The sequence below is a fragment of the Mytilus galloprovincialis genome, chromosome 4, assembly GCF_965363235.1.
Source record: "Mytilus galloprovincialis chromosome 4, xbMytGall1.hap1.1, whole genome shotgun sequence".
NCBI lineage: Eukaryota > Metazoa > Mollusca > Bivalvia > Mytilida > Mytilidae > Mytilus > Mytilus galloprovincialis.
Genome location: NC_134841.1, coordinates 38400429 through 38417473, shown reverse-complemented (window position 1 = coordinate 38417473; position 17045 = coordinate 38400429). Strand labels below are relative to the sequence as shown.

Genomic DNA, 17045 nt, shown 5'->3' with positions numbered 1-17045 from the left:
TTATAAATTTGTTTTTATTATGTGTATGTTCAACCTACAAGATTAAGAGTTATACGTTTTCGATTATGAGCTTTCTTCCGTAAGTACGTTCATCCATTCGACCGCCCATATCAGTGTACAATTTTTATTAATTATTGTTTGTGAAGATTGATTACTTGAGTACTAGTATACTGGCGATTGATTTATTTTTGTGGGTATCAATTATCGTGGATTGAGGAAGACTTTTCGTTTTCGTGTTTTCCTGTAATCACGATAGCCACACAAATTGGTATCCAACGAATAATAATAGATTCACACTACTATGTGAACGTTTAATATCATATGCCAAAGAAAAATGTTGACTCGTTTTGCTCGGTTCACTGAACATTAAAAATGTTAGTGCATGCGGGGCATGTGTCAAATGGACATCAATACTCTTTTAGCCTACATCGCAAATCACCAGAGTAGGCATAGTAACCGCTTTACTCCGTCCGTCCAAAAAACCTTAAGAAGAGAACTTTATATGGTGGTTTATTTTGTCTGTAGCTTAAATTGCAACGAGTAGGCACATTATACATCCACCATGTACCCACTTTATGATTGCCGATAGGAAAGGTTTGTCAAATTGTTATTGGCTTCAATAAAAAGTATTGATCATCTATGTCCCAGTTTAAGTTACCTCAGTGAATTGAATGTAGCGACACAGTTCAGGGTTCGGTATTGGTCTTGTTTATAACATGTTTATAATACTGTTGTCTAAGACGTGAAATTTGACAGCGAAAACAATATTTGGCCTTTAATTTTATCACATGTATTCATGAGGACGCAGGTTTAAAAAGAATTTGCAATTGTCAATCATTAATCATCTAGATCATACCAGTATTGAACACTGTTTTCTTTGAGGATTTTTTTTTCATCACGGTGTTATATTTCCAGTTTGTTAAGGTATAAAACCCCTTATTTATGTCTGGCTAGGAAGAACATATTGGACAGTAGTACATTGTGTAATGTTAATGTGAAATGAAAGCTTATGGACTAGATATTACTATGGAACCTTCGTTGGATTTTATTATGAATCACACAAAATTTGAATGAAATTTAATAAGGATTTATCTTGCCTCTTTGTACTTCAAAATGTTCGATAACCGGTGCCCTCTTATTAGAAATGTAGGGTTTTTGGGATTTCGAGCACAGACAAAGCTGAGGAGCATATATGGTTTAGATATAAAATGACTGTCGCTTTATTAAAAGTCTAAAAAAACAGGACTGTAAATACATATTTATGATTTGCTGATTTCAAGATAGTTTCCAAGAGAGCATACCTACATGTGTTAAATTCTCCGTACTTGTATTAAGTTTTTTTCCAAGATACTAATGCCTCAAATTCCTAAGGCTAAGTTAAACATAGAAAGTAAAATCACAAAAATACTGAACCTCGAGGACAATTCAAAACGGAAAGTCCCCAATCAAATGGTAAATTCAAAGGATCAAACACATCAGACGAATGGACAACAACTGTCATATTCCTGACTTGGTACAGGCATTTTCAAATGGAATTTAGCATTGTTTTTGTTATGCCCTTTTGGGTTATAAGGCTACTCCCGTTTTCAAGTACTTATATATTTTTATATATGTGTGTTAACTTGTTGATTGTTTTTGTTGTTCGTTAGTGATTCTGTTGCTCCGTTGTTTTTCTCTTATAGTTGACGTGTTTTCCTCGCTTTAAACTTGTATCCCAGATTTGTTTGATAATGATCGTGTTTTGACTTTGGAACATCGGTATACAACTGTTGCCTTAATATGTACCTATTAATTTGTCAATGTGACTTGTAGATAAGTATTTCTTTTTAAAAAAACATTACGTATCTATTGAGACTTCTCCTTAAACCACCAACTGTTTAAACATTCCTTTAGATTTACGCAACACACATGGTCGGTACACTTGTCAACATAATATTAGTTGTATTGTAAAATAATAGAACAACAGTTGTTTCTATATGTTCCCACATTTTTCACCTGTTTATTGTCAAGAATGCATATTATATTGTTCTGCGACTGTTCAAGTCGGATATCAAATCGTTTCAATTGCGCGTAGTAGTGATAATGAGTCCGACAAAGTGACTTGGAAGCAACACATTTATAAAGGGTCATTTTAACTTTTATGGTTAATGTTTTCTAAAAACATCAGCATGATAGTCGCTGTGTGTTAAATATAAATTAGACGGAAAACCAATGGTAATAATAACAGAAAGACGCCAAGAAAGCAACATATAGAAGACAAGGTACAAGAAAGTTATGAACAAAAATTACAAACGATACCAAGGCCACCAAACACCGATTTCTCAAATTAACAATAAACAATAAACAACATAGCCATCCTGTCCTGAATCCAGTGAATTCAATATCTTTGCTTGATATTATTTACAGTTTCATATATTTGACTGTTACATCTACTTGTTTTAGTCTTTTCTGTTCATATATATTTTGTAACTCTTTACAAGTGTCGATTCTTATAAATCACTGCTTTCAAAATTGTGCTGCCAATTCCAGAGCAGCTGAGATATGATCAACCCAAGTTTTTGGTGTGGTTCGTTTTGCTCAGTCTTTAGCTTTCTACATTGTGTTTTGTGTTTTGTGTTTTTTGTACTGTAAGCCATGGTCTTGTCAGCTTTTTTTGCCTTATGAGTTTGAATGAACCTCTTGTATCCTCCGCCTTTTTTTTCATAAAGTAATGCCATTTTTATAGACTTCCCGTTTTTGGATTTAACTTTGAGTTCGACATTTTTATTAAACTCTTTAATGCATCACATTTATAATGAATTTGTAATCGTGTACACATTGTGTGAGACTTTATGAAGATATGAATCGGGTTTAACACACCTGAATTAAACTTATTTGCACTTAATGTTAATTAGTTCGACCTAATTTCCCCACCTCTTTATCTTTAAAGTTGGATGTTTAAAATTTGAATTTACATGAAATCAATTTAATAAAAGATATTGCAATCATTGTTCATACAGTATATACGTGTATGATCAATTATATTCTAAAAATAGGTCTTCGATAGTATACATATAGTCTGAACTATATAAACGGAAATCAAACACACTGTTTTGATATATGAGTTTGTTATAATTTATTTTATGAGATATAACAATCACCACGAAGATAAAAAAAATGTAAGGGTACAATATATGTTCAACAAATGTTGTCGTCTGGTGAATACATACTTAATAAGTAGCAGCTGTAAAAAGAAATGATTCATGTAAAGCAACAAATAAACATATGTGAAGTAAATACCAAGTTACTTTCCCGTTTACGCTACATAAATGATAATAATAATAATAATAATAATAATAATAATAATAATAATAATAATAATAATAATAATAATAATAATAATAATACAACATTTTAATCGTAGCAAAAGTTATTTGAAAGTATTAAAAATGAATATAGTATATTTAGTTCATATTCAATTCAATCATTTGAAATATTTGTACAACAGGATGAATTATCAATTAAATACTTTATCTAAGTGAAAGTCGAGGGTTAAAATAGTTTTCTTATAGAAAGCTATCATATTAATATTTTTGCTTTCCCCTTAAAATATCTGTATTATGTAGCAGTTTATAATTGTGACCTTTCCATTTCTAAGTAGCAACACCCGCATATGGTGTACATATCTCCCAATTGATACGATACGATACGATATTCCCGTGGTTGAATTTCCTATCATGATTTTCTTGATAGAGGGTTGATGCTCACAAGGAAGCTATTAAATCAAGAGTTCCAAATGGTGAAGTTAAAATCCTCACTTCGTAAATGTTACGGACGCCATCACGAGTTGGTTGACCGTTATGGAATAACCGTTTCACAAATGATATCGAATATGTTCCTTACGTCATAACTACAATCCCTTCCCTTTCATAAATTTTAACTACCGAATTGGACTATTTACCGGATTTGTTATCACATAAGCAACAAGACGGGTGCCACATTTGGAGCAGGATCTGCTTACCATTTCAGAGCATCTGAGATCACCCCTAGTTTTTGGTGGGGTTCGTGTTGTTTATTCTTTAGTTTTCTATGTTGTGTCATCTGTACTATTGTTTGTCTGTCTTTTTAATTTTTAGCCATGGCGTTGTCAGTTTATTTTCGATTTATGAGTTTGACTGTCCCTCTGGTATCTTTTGTCCCTCTTTTATCTAAAACTTAAGACTGACTTTCCGAAATTTATTTTATCGTAGCAGTTTATTCAAAACTAATATCAAGAATAAATCTCCAAAATAACAAAAAATACTAAATCAATTGTTCATAATTTTACCTTTTCCTATTGGTCTACCACCTAGTCCAGCGCTTACACTTCCTTGAAGGGAACCTGTAAAAGGCACACTCGTTTAGTCTTAATTATATTAGAGGGGATACTTATACAATAATGATAATATTATATATGCATGTTTGTGTTAAATATAGATTATAACATGACATTTTTCATATCAGACCCCTTATCAGCCCTAGTTCATGATATCAGCTCAAGAACCGACAGACTAGAGGGATGATTTTAACCATGGGCTGATAAGGGTTCTGATATGAAAAATGACGTGCTATGTTATTTTTATCATATACTTCAATAGAAGACATACAGACAAGAACTTTTATAAAACTTTGAAAAATGCATTTATAATATCTATTTTTCAATAATTATATATTTTCCTGTTTCCTAATATTTGGAGTTTTATTTTATTCTCCTTAGTTAAGTTTTTCACAAGAAATGTACCATTGATGTGTATTTTCTGGAATTTGTAGAATGACATCGACATGTCACGCGATAACGTTACAGAAAGGCATGCGATAATAACCTGATACAGATGGTATAAAACGGAAGCCGTTGATATAAACCGGAAGCAGTTGATAACAAAAGTGATATCACACGGCTACGGCAATTCTTCAAATTTAATGAATAAATATATGTACAATTTAGCTTTATCATAGAGTACAATCATACCATCATTTTCTATAATTATATATGATAAACGTTGTTGTCCATTCATTTGATTAATTTTGCTATTTGATAAGGGACTTTCCGTTTTGAATTTTCTTCAGAGTTCAGTATTTTTTGTGATTTTACTTTGTTATAAGACACCATCTCGTTAGAGCACAAAAACACTTATTTATTTTACGTGGAAGGACAATTCGTATGTGCTATAATTCAGGGAAAATAATACAGTATTCGCTTTCATAATTAATATTCACAATTATTTGTTTTTTCTATTAATAACCACTATTTCATTTGAATCGGTTCAATCGGAGTCTATGCTTGCAATGCATGTAAGTATACTTTCTTAACTAGAGACAAGAGGTTTATAGGTATGTAAATCATCAATATGATTATGGGATCTTTTGACACTTATGCCATTTTACTGAAGAATTATTTTCTATATTTACCAGAGAGACTAGAACTGCCAAATCCACTAGCTCCTCCAGCAAACCCACTGCCGAATCCACCAGAAATTCCTCCACCTAAACTTCCTGTAAATGCACCAGTTCTGCCTCCCAAACCAAGACCTCCAAACCCTCCGGCAATTCCACCACCAAATTGACCATTAAATCCATAACCAAGATTATTGATTAGTCCCCTAGGCAACCTTCCTCCTAAGATACCATCGTAACAAACTTTTTCAAGAGCGGAAACATAATACATTAATCTGATGTATAGACTGAGAGTGAGACTTATTGATCGACCGTCTGCACTTCTAATAATAGAACCGGATATTCCACTATCCCCGATAAGATTTAGACCCAAGTTACCACGTGCAAATCCACCTCCTAGACCAGCGACTGCAATATCAAAAAATATACTGAGTGTACTAGTATAATATTTTAGCATCTGCAATATTCTTAAAAATAATCAAATATCAACTACTAGTAAATGATTATATAAGTATAAAAGGTGCGATTGTAAAGAAAGTTCACACACATTATAAAAATAAATGCCGTACATTGTATGATTATATAAATTTATTTGACGACCTTTAAACAGAGGAAAGACCGAGGCTCGCCGAGCTTTTCTTCTCTTTCTTAGTGAGTCCGAATAAGTTTTCTATTTCCTACAATGTACACATAATATTTTTATCCTGTAATTTAACACTGAGCTTAATTGTATAATTATTATTTTCGATTCTAAATTAAATCATTAAATTCTTTTCAATTAAATCTGGATGACTTAATCGCGGACCGGAATGATGATCCCAAACTGAACTGTGATATAAATAGTAATTCAAATATAATTGTACACTAGCAACAGAAGCAGGATACAAGGAGACTTTTAACGCTTATAGCTTTTTGTTATCAGTAAAACTGTGTTTGTAAAGTAAAATGGTCTATTGCAGGATAACAAAGTTACATGTATTTACATTAATTTTTATAAAGGAGTAGGTTCAGTAAGACCCATTTTTGGCCCCAAAATATAGCAGTTTTAGAAAATTGTGAATATGTAATCGTTAAGATGTTAATTGAAAAGTAGAATGCTTCTGCTACATAAATATGGGCTGTTTTTGACAATACAATGCACATATATCGAGTACAAGCATCATTAAGTCGTGCTAAGTTACTGAAATCTTCACAATTTGATCATTTTAGTTAAATTTTAGACGGTTTCCGTCTGAAATGAAAGTGGCCGCATTCGTGTTCATCCATAATATTGAAATGTAAGTTGCATTTTATGATAATACATAATATATATAAAGGTTGAGGATGAACACGGATGCGGCCACCTCCATTTTTGACAAAAACCATCTGAAAAGTGACGATTTTTGGCATATTTGATAGATTTTACATATTGTAGCTTGAATCGGAGCGTTTTTAATGACGTAATCAGTTAAAATTTTTCCCATAAACTAATTGAATTAATTGAAATAGTCACTCAAGTGTTTAAAAAGCGTCTAAAATTTTTCGTAAGATGAACTTGAAAATTGAGGCCAAAATCAGGCCTTACCGGACCTACCTTTCAAAAACAAGATTACTGAGCATCATTGAGAGATACAATGTGTTGTTTTAAGTTATGAAATAAGTATGACATACCTCTTCCACTGCCTCCTAATAAACCAGTAGCATGAGTAAGAGAAATTGTTAGCAAAAGAGCGAAACAAGTAATACAACACTTCACCATCATGCCTAAAATAAATAAAGTTTTATTACAGTTTTGAATCTTGAAGGAAAGTTTTCAGCACTCTTTTATTTTTAGAATGTCGAAATTTTACAATAAATGTCATTTTTGGGATCATAGTCAGATGTAGTAAGTAATTAGGGTTTATATGGTGACGGTGTAAAATTATGTTCACCCCTGATATCAGCAAAGTAACGAATTTATTTGTGTTACCGCGTTCCTTTACTAATTTTTATAAACCGGTTTGTAGAATTTTGGCATATTTGGTGACTTTAAAAAACAATTGGCAAAAGTTTTTTTTTTCCGAAGATTTGTCAAAACTTTATCCTATGTTGAAATGAGATGGGTGTTATTTACACTAGAGTTAATAACAAATGGGATTGCAACATTCTTTTTCAATAAGATATAATGTATCTCACACTCTTATCCACGTACGCATTCACGACAGTCTTCTTAAAGGCTTAGAAACAACATAGTTAAAAAGTAAAATCACAAAAATACTGAAATCCGAGGAAAAATTCAAAACTGAAAGTCCCTTATCAAATTGCTTTATCGTAAGCTCAAACACATCAAATGAATGAATAACAACTGTCATATTCCTGACTTTGTACAGGTATTTTCTCAAGTGGAAATTGTTTTGCATTAAGTGTTTCACATAAGTATAACAACTTGAAGCACTCTTCTCCTGTCGATCACATGCTATATGAGAACTCAACAAATAACTTTTTCAAAAACTATGCGAGCATCCCATCATCTATGGTAAAAATTGACCGCAAATGATCGGATATTTTTTTTTACTGGAATTATCATATTAAAAGGAGAAATGCAATAAATTTGTCATACTTTTCTTATAAATAAGGATTTTTAAATCAATATGGTGATAACTTTTTTTCAATTTTCAAAACAAGTTTTTGCTTTTCTTATATGTAGAATAAAATCTGTAAAGTCCTTGACTATGCACCTTAATTAGTGCTTATTTGGGAAGAGTTGCATTTTCTTTCACCGCGAGGATTTATTAAAAAATATTTCATTCACAAGTATAAATTAGACAAATGAGTATTTAGAAAGAAAAATACTAAATACTAAAATAAAACCATGGTTGTGGAATTATGTATATTTTTTATATAAAGATTTAATATTGAAAATATGTTTTTTTCATTAAATATCCAAATAATTGCAATAGTTTGGTCGAATTAAATTTTAATTAAAATTACAGATTATTTTGGCTATAACAGATCTTACTTGTTTTTCCTTTGATGTCTGGTTAACTGGAATGAGAATATGCAAACAGCACCTTTGTTCGTCATTTTTATATCATTGCGCGTGCGTGTTTTCTATTATTATTCACCGGCACTAACCGTCACCTAAACAATTACACGCAATTGTTAATGTCATGTTTTACATGCATTTGAACCACAATATAAATATTTACTTCTGCTTGAGAAGTTATTTAATTGACAAATATTAAACTTTCTGATTTATTTGTCGTTTTTTACATGTTTTTACTAATTTTAACATTACATTTCCTATATTATGATAATACGAACATGTAATTTAGACTTCCTAGAAACGACATGTGCTTCTGGAATGGGTTTGTTCAAGACCAAATATAAATTGCTCTATCAAAGATCATACCACAGGAAAAGGGCGTAAACAACTATAGGTCATTGTCCTAAATTCAACGATGAGGAAAACGTATATTAGCTACAATAGATCTTGAATATTGTTAACCTATAGCCAGATTGATGTGGTTGCATAAGTCACCTACTTATCACCCCAGTCTGCCTCGATGTTATCAGTACAGCTTGTGTTATTCAATTTTGTTTTCCGTGAATGTTTTGTGAATACTTTTTTGTTTGTATGATCGCGTTTTTTTTTCTTAAAATGTCCGGTACCAAGTCAGGAAATGCCAACCATTTTTTCTTAAAATGTCCTGTACCAAGTCAGGGAAGTGGCCATTGTTATATTATTATAGTTCGTTTCTGTGGTGTCGTAGTTCTCTTATGGTGTCAGACCACCAATTACTCCCTCCAATTTAGAACGTACTTTGACACAAAATAGTGCTTTTGATGTCATTGTTTACTTAAACTAACCAACAAATTTGCAGAAATGAAACTTTTGGTGAAAGGGAAATATATTTAGACCATTTTGAGCCAAAATTCACTTGTCTATGAGTTTGCATTAAAAATTCAGGATTAATGCGCTACATAGTACACTAATTTAAGATTTCCAGAAAACCGGGAGTTATTTTGGTAGTACCTGTCTTTTCAAAATCAGAAATTTGTTACAAGACTTTAAACATTGGTTGAAAATTGGCATGTAGGATGGTGATACATGTACAATTCAGGATATACCTGGTTTCCTTGAAGTTAAACTTAAGGTAAAATATTTAGAAAGCTGTGAAAATTGCAAAATTTGGTTGAACAGATAGGGATTTTTAATTGGTGGTCTGACACCTTATATTTGATGTGTTTCCCTCAGTTTAAGTCCGGATTTGTTTTTCTCAATCGATTTATGAGTCTCGAACAGCGGGATACTACTGTTGCCTTTAATTTATGTTTGTCCGTCTTCAGCTTATGATTTTCTTGTTAATATCTAAAATTTTCACAAAGACTACATCATTTAGACGAGATGGACACGGACAACGAAAAGCAGAACGCTTATTCAATGAAAACAAATAGTTATGAGGACAAAAACATATTCGATTCTGTTTTATTGAGTTTTCAAGAACAAAGTATCAGAAAAACAAATAACAAAAAGTTGAATAGTTTTTATGAAACATGCTAAACAGTAACAATATATTAACAACAGGAGAAACGACAATCGGATTGATGTAAGCATTATGCAGATTGTTTGTTTTACATGTATAGTATGTTTGTTGGATCTACATATAAGATATTTCTAATTATGCATATCAAAATATAAGATTGTTAGGGACTTACCGAGCTCAGTATTTTTGTTATTTTACTTTTTTCAATTCTAATTATTGTTTATTTTCTACTTGGTTGTTTTGAAAATCGTCAAATCAATGTTAATTTGACCCTTATGACTTTTTTCAATATCCAGCATTTAAGCCCTCCAACAATAAGGAACACAAGATATTTCACTCCAGTCTTTTGTTCTGGTCTCTTATGTCTGGTGGGTATTGTCTCTGATTCTCGGAACTTCATTTCTTAGGTTTGAAAGACACACCCTCGTACAAACTGTAAAGGTGGTTGGATTGGCAATAAAAATGAACGAAAATTCCACAAGTAAGAAGGTATATTACGGAAAATTTCAGTTAATCGTAGACCGTATTACTAGGTATTGGTGCCTTCTATATGGTCGGCATTCTCATGCAAAAAAGATAAAATTTAATACCGTAGGGTAACGGTTAGTTGATTTTTTGAAAGGAAGTAGCTGAAATACTTTTCTATTATTGCAGGTGGTTTAAGAACTCCGCTCTTAAATTTTATGAGCTTATTTGAAATGGATCTTGGTTGCTATCGCCTCTCATTCAGTTGTTTTCGTTTGTTGATGTGTTACATATTTGTTTTTCGTTCTTTTTTTGTACATAAATTAGGCCGTTAGTTTTCTCGTTTGAATTGTTTTACATTTGTCATTCTTCTATTTGACTATGTGGTATGGGCTTTGGTTATTGTCGAACACCATACGGTGACTTATATCATAATAGTTGTAAATTTCTGTGTCTTTTGTTCTCTTATGGAGAGTTATCTCATGGGCAATCATACCACATCTAATTTTTGATATATATATAAGTAACACACGGCCAGCGAAAGCTCTTTTTATGAGAGCCCAGGTGGTCGTGTGGTCTAGCGGGACGGCTGCAGTGCAGGCGATTTGGTGTCACGATATCACAGTAGCATGGGTTCGAATCCCGGCGAGGGAAGAACCAAAAATTTGCGAAAGCAAATTTACAGATCTAACATTGTTGGGTTCTGTAAATTTGCTTCGATATCACAGTAGCATGGGTTCGAATCCCGGCGAGGGAAGAACCAAAAATTTGCGAAAGCAAATTTACAGATCTAACATTGTTGGGTTCTGTAAATTTGCTTTCGCAAATTTTTGGTTCTTCCCTCGCCGGGATTCGAACCCATGCTACTGTGATATCGTGACACCAAATCGCCTGCACTGCAGCCGTCCCGCTAGACCACACGACCACCTGGGCTCTCAAAAAATGAGCTTTTGCTGGCCGTGTGTTACCTTTCCACGTCAGTTTTAATCTAGCGGCGTACTGCAGTACATGATATATAAGGCATGAAGATGTTATTGTTACAGATCAGCTAAATTATCTATAGTAAAGGATCCTACAAATGAATGTAAGATACAGTCACAGAAAATAATTATATTTATAAGTACGTCTGAGTCAGTGACAACCCTACAACAGATGTATCCATCGGATCGCCATCAATGATGGTGATACATGGCTGTGTACATAATGAATATACAACTCGTCTAAACATCAACCCAACAATGTTGTTTATATATATATATACAGTATAGATTAGCAATCGGAGTCAGGTACAACAGATAGTCATTACATACAAAGCCACTGAGACTGCAACTGGAAAATGAGTGTACTATTTGAAACGTGAAACAATTTAGAACAACATCAACAAACGACAACCACTGAACAAATGGTTCCTGATTGAAGGTACACCAAAGGCTAAGATTCTATGAAACTTTCACAAAATTCTGCTTAGCAGTACAAGAGAGCAGTTTTATATATATGTGTGTGTCAGACAAGAACGAACGAACGGACTAACTATAACCAAATGTAGGACGGACTCTCACGTCACTATGTATACCGTATAGCGGGTTATTTACGCGGGGTATAAATTTTCGCTTATTTTCGCGGATAGAACAAAATCGCCAAAATAAATTCCGCCAATTTAAAAGTGCACATGCAAAGGTATTGATAAAGTTTTGAATCCGCCAAAATAATAGCCTCCAAAATATCTTGTATATCAATGAAAATCGCGATATTTTACACCCGAGAAAATAACCCGCTATACAGTACCACATATTTTAGAAAGCGAAAGGTGGTATGATTTCCAACGATCAAGCGATTCATCCGAGACCAAAGGACTAGGATGAGAACAATTGTACACTAGGCTTTATTGGATGAAATTGTTGAATAAGTAGATTTTTTTAGTAAACACATTGAAAAGAAAGATGTACTTTATTCATTTTAAAAATGACAATACGTTTAAAAAATCCAATTAATCTCAAGTGGATACGCAACATATATTTACAAAAAATTAGTAACTGCTGAAATTCCTTAACATCCTCAATTCAATCATCTTCGGCTGTCACGTGTAGCCGTCGTCAGATGCATTTTTATATTCGGCTGTTGAAACTAAGCGTTATCAGCAACATTAACAGTGTACCTGCCAACATGGTTGAGAGCTTCAATTCGCCTGAAAAAATAAAATTAACAGTAATTGTTATAAGTCATAAGTTTATTCGTTGTGTGTGTGTGGGAGGGGGGTGTAGTGATGGCAATTAATATTTTTGTATGGTCTCCTTTTTCATTTTCTTTATATTATATTTATGTACTTTTAAATATGTTTCACTAGTTTGAAAAAAATAATAAATGGGTAGGATTGTAGTACTTGTCATTATCCATTAAAAAACAAGATTTTTAATTATAAATATAGCAACACAAGTCGTATTTTCTAGAGATTCATACTACATATATCTTATACACATACCTGCTCCGTTACACTGTGTTGGACATCCTGCAATTTCTGCTGACTCATCGCTGCCATCATCACAGTCCTCGGATCCATCACACCGGAAGGAGAAATCTATACATGTAATGGCACCATCTTTACATCCAAACCATGTCCAAGAACAATTCTACAATAAAATAGTTATGTATGACAATATAATTACATTACATATATGCTTCATGCCGGAAAAAAATTATACTTTTGATTGGATGACAACCATTTAGAGCATATTGTAGCATTCATGATAGCGCGTCGTTCTCGTTACACCGTCACAGCAATGCATAGGAAACATTCAAATACAATATTTGACAAAACTCGTCATTTCACAGTGGTAGCATACAAATGTTATATTTAGAATTGAATGCTTATTTCATAATTTTTTCTCTCTTTTCTCTTTTGATACAATTTTCTAATTTAAGTTTTTTTTTGTCTAGATTATAACTTATAACATACCCTATCAATATTTCCAATAACTGACGGATAACAAGTTCCATTCCAGCAGCTGTCAGTTTCTATAGCAGTTCCAGTACAGTTTGCGCCGCCATATTGAGGAGCTGGATTGTCACACTCACGTGTTCGGTTGATTTCACCAGTTCCACATGACACGATACAGTCAGACCATCCAGTCCACGATCCCCAGTTTCCATCAACTGTAATCACGATAATTATTGAAATATACAATCTCAAAAAAGCAATTCGAAGAAAGTTGTATGATCAATTACGTATGTATGTTCGATTAATTTATGTTACTGCGTATATGAGGGTAGAAATAGCCTAGCTGATAAGAAAAACTAGTCGATGTAACAAAGTTATGACTATGAATACAACTATAATTTCTTATAGTATTTGTTATGATATATTTTATAGTAATGCCCTATAACGCCAGGCGTCAAACAGTCATTTTCGGCTTCCGTTAGCGTCAAATTCACTGTGTAAAATTTTACCGTGATTCGTGAAAAAATCCTTATCGTGTTAGAGGTCTCAAATAATCATCGTTACCGTCATTTTTGGAAAATATGTTTGAAAAATGCAGTCGATATTTTTATCTTCTAAAAGAAAGTAAAATTGAGAATGGAATGTACATTTTATTGTCATACACCAAAAATTACCGTTAACGTAATTTGGCAAGAATTTTTACCGTTATTCATCATGAAGGTACCCCCATTACGACCCTCGTATATGACTAGGTATGTATTTTGACCTGACTTTTTAGACATATTGACTTTCCATCTAACTGAAATGCATATTGCACTTTGAAAACATTCTTTTGGAGTGTTTTTCTTTTCAATTCAACACTTTTATACCCTCGTGGTGAGGTCTACAATTTAATCTTTATTCTTGGCATGATGTTTGTATCTTAAATATTCCACGGAAAGATGATATGAAGTGGATGAGTCTATTGTTAATTGTATTGAAAGGAGAATTCATTGACGAATGAGTTAAAACATGTTTTTTGTCATAAATTACCATCTTTTGAATGTCTGCTTACAAAAAAGCAAATAACAAGCTAATTTTTCTAACCCGGTGGTTTATTTTTAGTGTATTTATTCATATACACGATTGACTTATTTTTGGTCTTACAGTCTAAAATGTAACATGACAAATTTTAATATTCAGGGTTTTCAGTTTCAAATTTAGAGTATGTTTAACTTTGGTTATTTAATATCGACAGAATTCCTTTTCAAACAAAGTATAGAATACCTACTTGGACACGGTACTGCTGAAGAACAAGACTGCGTCTCTGTCGAGTCACCAGAACAATCTAATCCATTATTAGCTGGTGCCGGATTTGTGCATGTTCTTGATCGAGATTGGCTTCCGGAACCAGAATCACATGTCAATGAGCATGCGCTCCAAGTACTCCAATCTGCCCAGTCTCCATTAACTTAAATAAAATACAAAAATCCATTGAACGAAATAACATGTTTTATTAAGTAATGGTAGATTAAATCCATCTGATCAACACATTTCTAAGGCAGTTGTAGCCTGACACAACCAGAATGCAGTTATTTCGACAAAGAATAGTTACAGGAGTGTATCTAGTCTTGACACAGTATGTATTGCATGTAATAATTCCCCAACACAAAATAAAAATAAAAAAACTAGATTTAGCAGCAAGGAACCACCCAAAACCATAATGATCCTATAGCGAAAAGTGAATTTCTCTCTAAAACGAGTAAAAGGCTACCAATGGCAGCAAGCAAGGTCAATGATCGATATATAAAAACACATATAGTTGTTAATTTTTGTGTCATTTTTATCGATAAAAACGCATATATATATAGTTGTTAATTTTTGTGTCCTTTTGTCATTTTTCTCTTGTGGAGAGATGTCTTATTGGCAATCATACCACATCTTCTTATTTGTATATTTCCATATACGACCTAGCTACACCAAAACAGTGTGAACATACAGCGAGTTAAACAAATACCGTTATTTAGCTATAAAAGGCCTGTCATGAATTATATTGTGAAACGATTATAATGAGAGTAGTAAAGGGTTAAATTATAGTAATTCAATTAAAAAAAAAAAAAAACAATACGACAGACACGAATTAATTTGATAAATAATAAGTCCACTGAATTACAGGCTCCTGATTTGGGACTGACACATTAAGCACATGCTGGGGATAACATGTAACCTGTGGTTGTGCTTTTAATATCACAACACATAGCTAACTGTAAAAATCAGCTGCTTTTATCTTTATAAATAACAAAAAATATTATTATTATACGGCTCTGACATCAAATAAAACTATCGTCCTGAACATGCATGAAATATTTGCCACTGGACAAGAAGCAACAAACAATCAATCAATTAAATAAGACTCACCTCGTGGAGCAGTTGCTAAATCTTCATCTATTAATCCATCACCATCATCATCTATAATTAAATGATACAATTTTAGATGTTAATGTAGAATTGTTATCCATGCACCTACATTGGAATGGAAGAGGTTAATTCTATATTACACATACTTCAATGAAAATGTATCTTAAATAAGTGTCTATAGTTCCTTACTTTTAAGTAATCTTTAAGCAACAACAGACAATGACTGAAAGAAAAACTTGAAACAAAGACATACAAAACTATGAAAAAAAAACTACACAAAATCGAAAACTCAAATATATCAAAACTGATTACTGAGAAAGAAGTACACTCTTGGCTGCAGCAGATGCATTATATCTCTTCTTTTTCTATTTTACAAGACATAACAATAATCTCAAAAACTGTTTTCGTATCATACAGTAAGAATGAGTAAATCGCATTTAAAAGAAAAAATAGATATATGACTTACCAATGCCATTGTCAGTTTCCTCGTCAATCCATCCATCACAATCGTTATCCACTATATCACCAGCCACTGTCGATGTGGTGCTACATGGCTGAATTATAAAAGAATAACTTTTTGATAAATGTAATAAGGAAGAGACAAACAAAACTCCCGAACACATCTCATATATCAAGTAAGCAGCAAACAAAAAATATGTTACACATGCGCAAGACGTACAATTGGATCATTATGACAAATGTGTATGACATACATTGTAGCTAGTTCGGAAACGAAGATGTTTTCAACAGAATACAAACTGAAATATTCTTAATTGTATGAGGATTTAATCAAAACCAAACCAAAAAATAATTAAACAGACATTTAAACAACGTCTCAAAGGAGTAGGTTCAGTAAGACCCCTTTTTGGCCCCAAAATATAGCAGTTTTACAAAATTGTTAAAATGTAAACCTTTAGTTATTTATTGGACAGTAGAATGCTTCTGCTACATAAATATGGGCTGTTTTTGACAATACAATGCACATATATCCGGTGCTAGCACCATTAAGTCATGCTAAATTACTGAAATCCTCATAATTCTAGCATTTTAGTTAAATTTTAGACGGTTTTCGTGTAAAAAGAAAGTGGCCGCATTCGTGTTCATCCTTAATATTGAAATGTAAGTTGTATTTTATGATAATACATAACATATATAAAGGTTGAGGATGAACACGGATGCGGCCACTTTCATTTTTACCAAAAACCATCTGAAAAGTGACAATTTTCGGCATATTAGGTAGATTTTTCATATTTGAGCTTGAATCGGATCGTTTTTAATGACTAAATCTGTTAAAATCTTTCACATAAACTAATTAATTCAAATAAAATAGA

The 17045-nt window shown here is 32.5% G+C and overlaps 2 protein-coding genes across 2 annotated transcripts in view; both read right to left on the bottom strand.

The window, feature by feature from the left end:
• Positions 1–3149: 3149 nt before the first annotated feature.
• Positions 3150–8432, bottom strand: LOC143070581 (uncharacterized). The gene is made up of 5 exons (XM_076244826.1): positions 8390–8432; positions 7063–7155; positions 5428–5820; positions 4307–4360; positions 3150–3223 (listed from the first exon to the last, which is right to left on the bottom strand). The coding sequence occupies exons 2-5, from the start codon at positions 7151–7153 to the stop codon at positions 3210–3212; spliced, it is 552 nt and encodes a 183-aa protein (XP_076100941.1). The 5' UTR covers positions 7154–7155; positions 8390–8432; the 3' UTR covers positions 3150–3209.
• A 3878-nt stretch (positions 8433–12310) lies between these two features.
• LOC143071019 (uncharacterized) overlaps positions 12311–17045 on the bottom strand; it is a 28911-nt gene continuing 24176 nt past the window's right edge. Inside the window, exons 13-18 of the mRNA XM_076245108.1 lie at positions 16181–16268; positions 15715–15765; positions 14588–14767; positions 13336–13532; positions 12862–13009; positions 12311–12567 (exon numbers count right to left, since the gene is read on the bottom strand). Of these exons, the coding sequence (XP_076101223.1) occupies positions 12488–12567; positions 12862–13009; positions 13336–13532; positions 14588–14767; positions 15715–15765; positions 16181–16268 (744 nt within the window). The 3' untranslated portion in view covers positions 12311–12487. The remainder of the gene's footprint in view (positions 12568–12861; positions 13010–13335; positions 13533–14587; positions 14768–15714; positions 15766–16180; positions 16269–17045) is intronic.

Coding starts and splice junctions, on each gene's coding strand:
- LOC143070581 (XM_076244826.1), bottom strand. CDS start 7,153: ATGATGGTGAAGTGTTGTATTACTTGTTTCGCTCTTTTGCTAACAATT. Junction 5,821..7,062: donor ATTAGGAGGCAGTGGAAGAG/GTATGTCATACT, acceptor TTGATATTGCAG/TCGCTGGTCTAGGAGGTGGA. Junction 4,361..5,427: donor TGGCAGTTCTAGTCTCTCTG/GTAAATATAGAA, acceptor TGCCTTTTACAG/GTTCCCTTCAAGGAAGTGTA.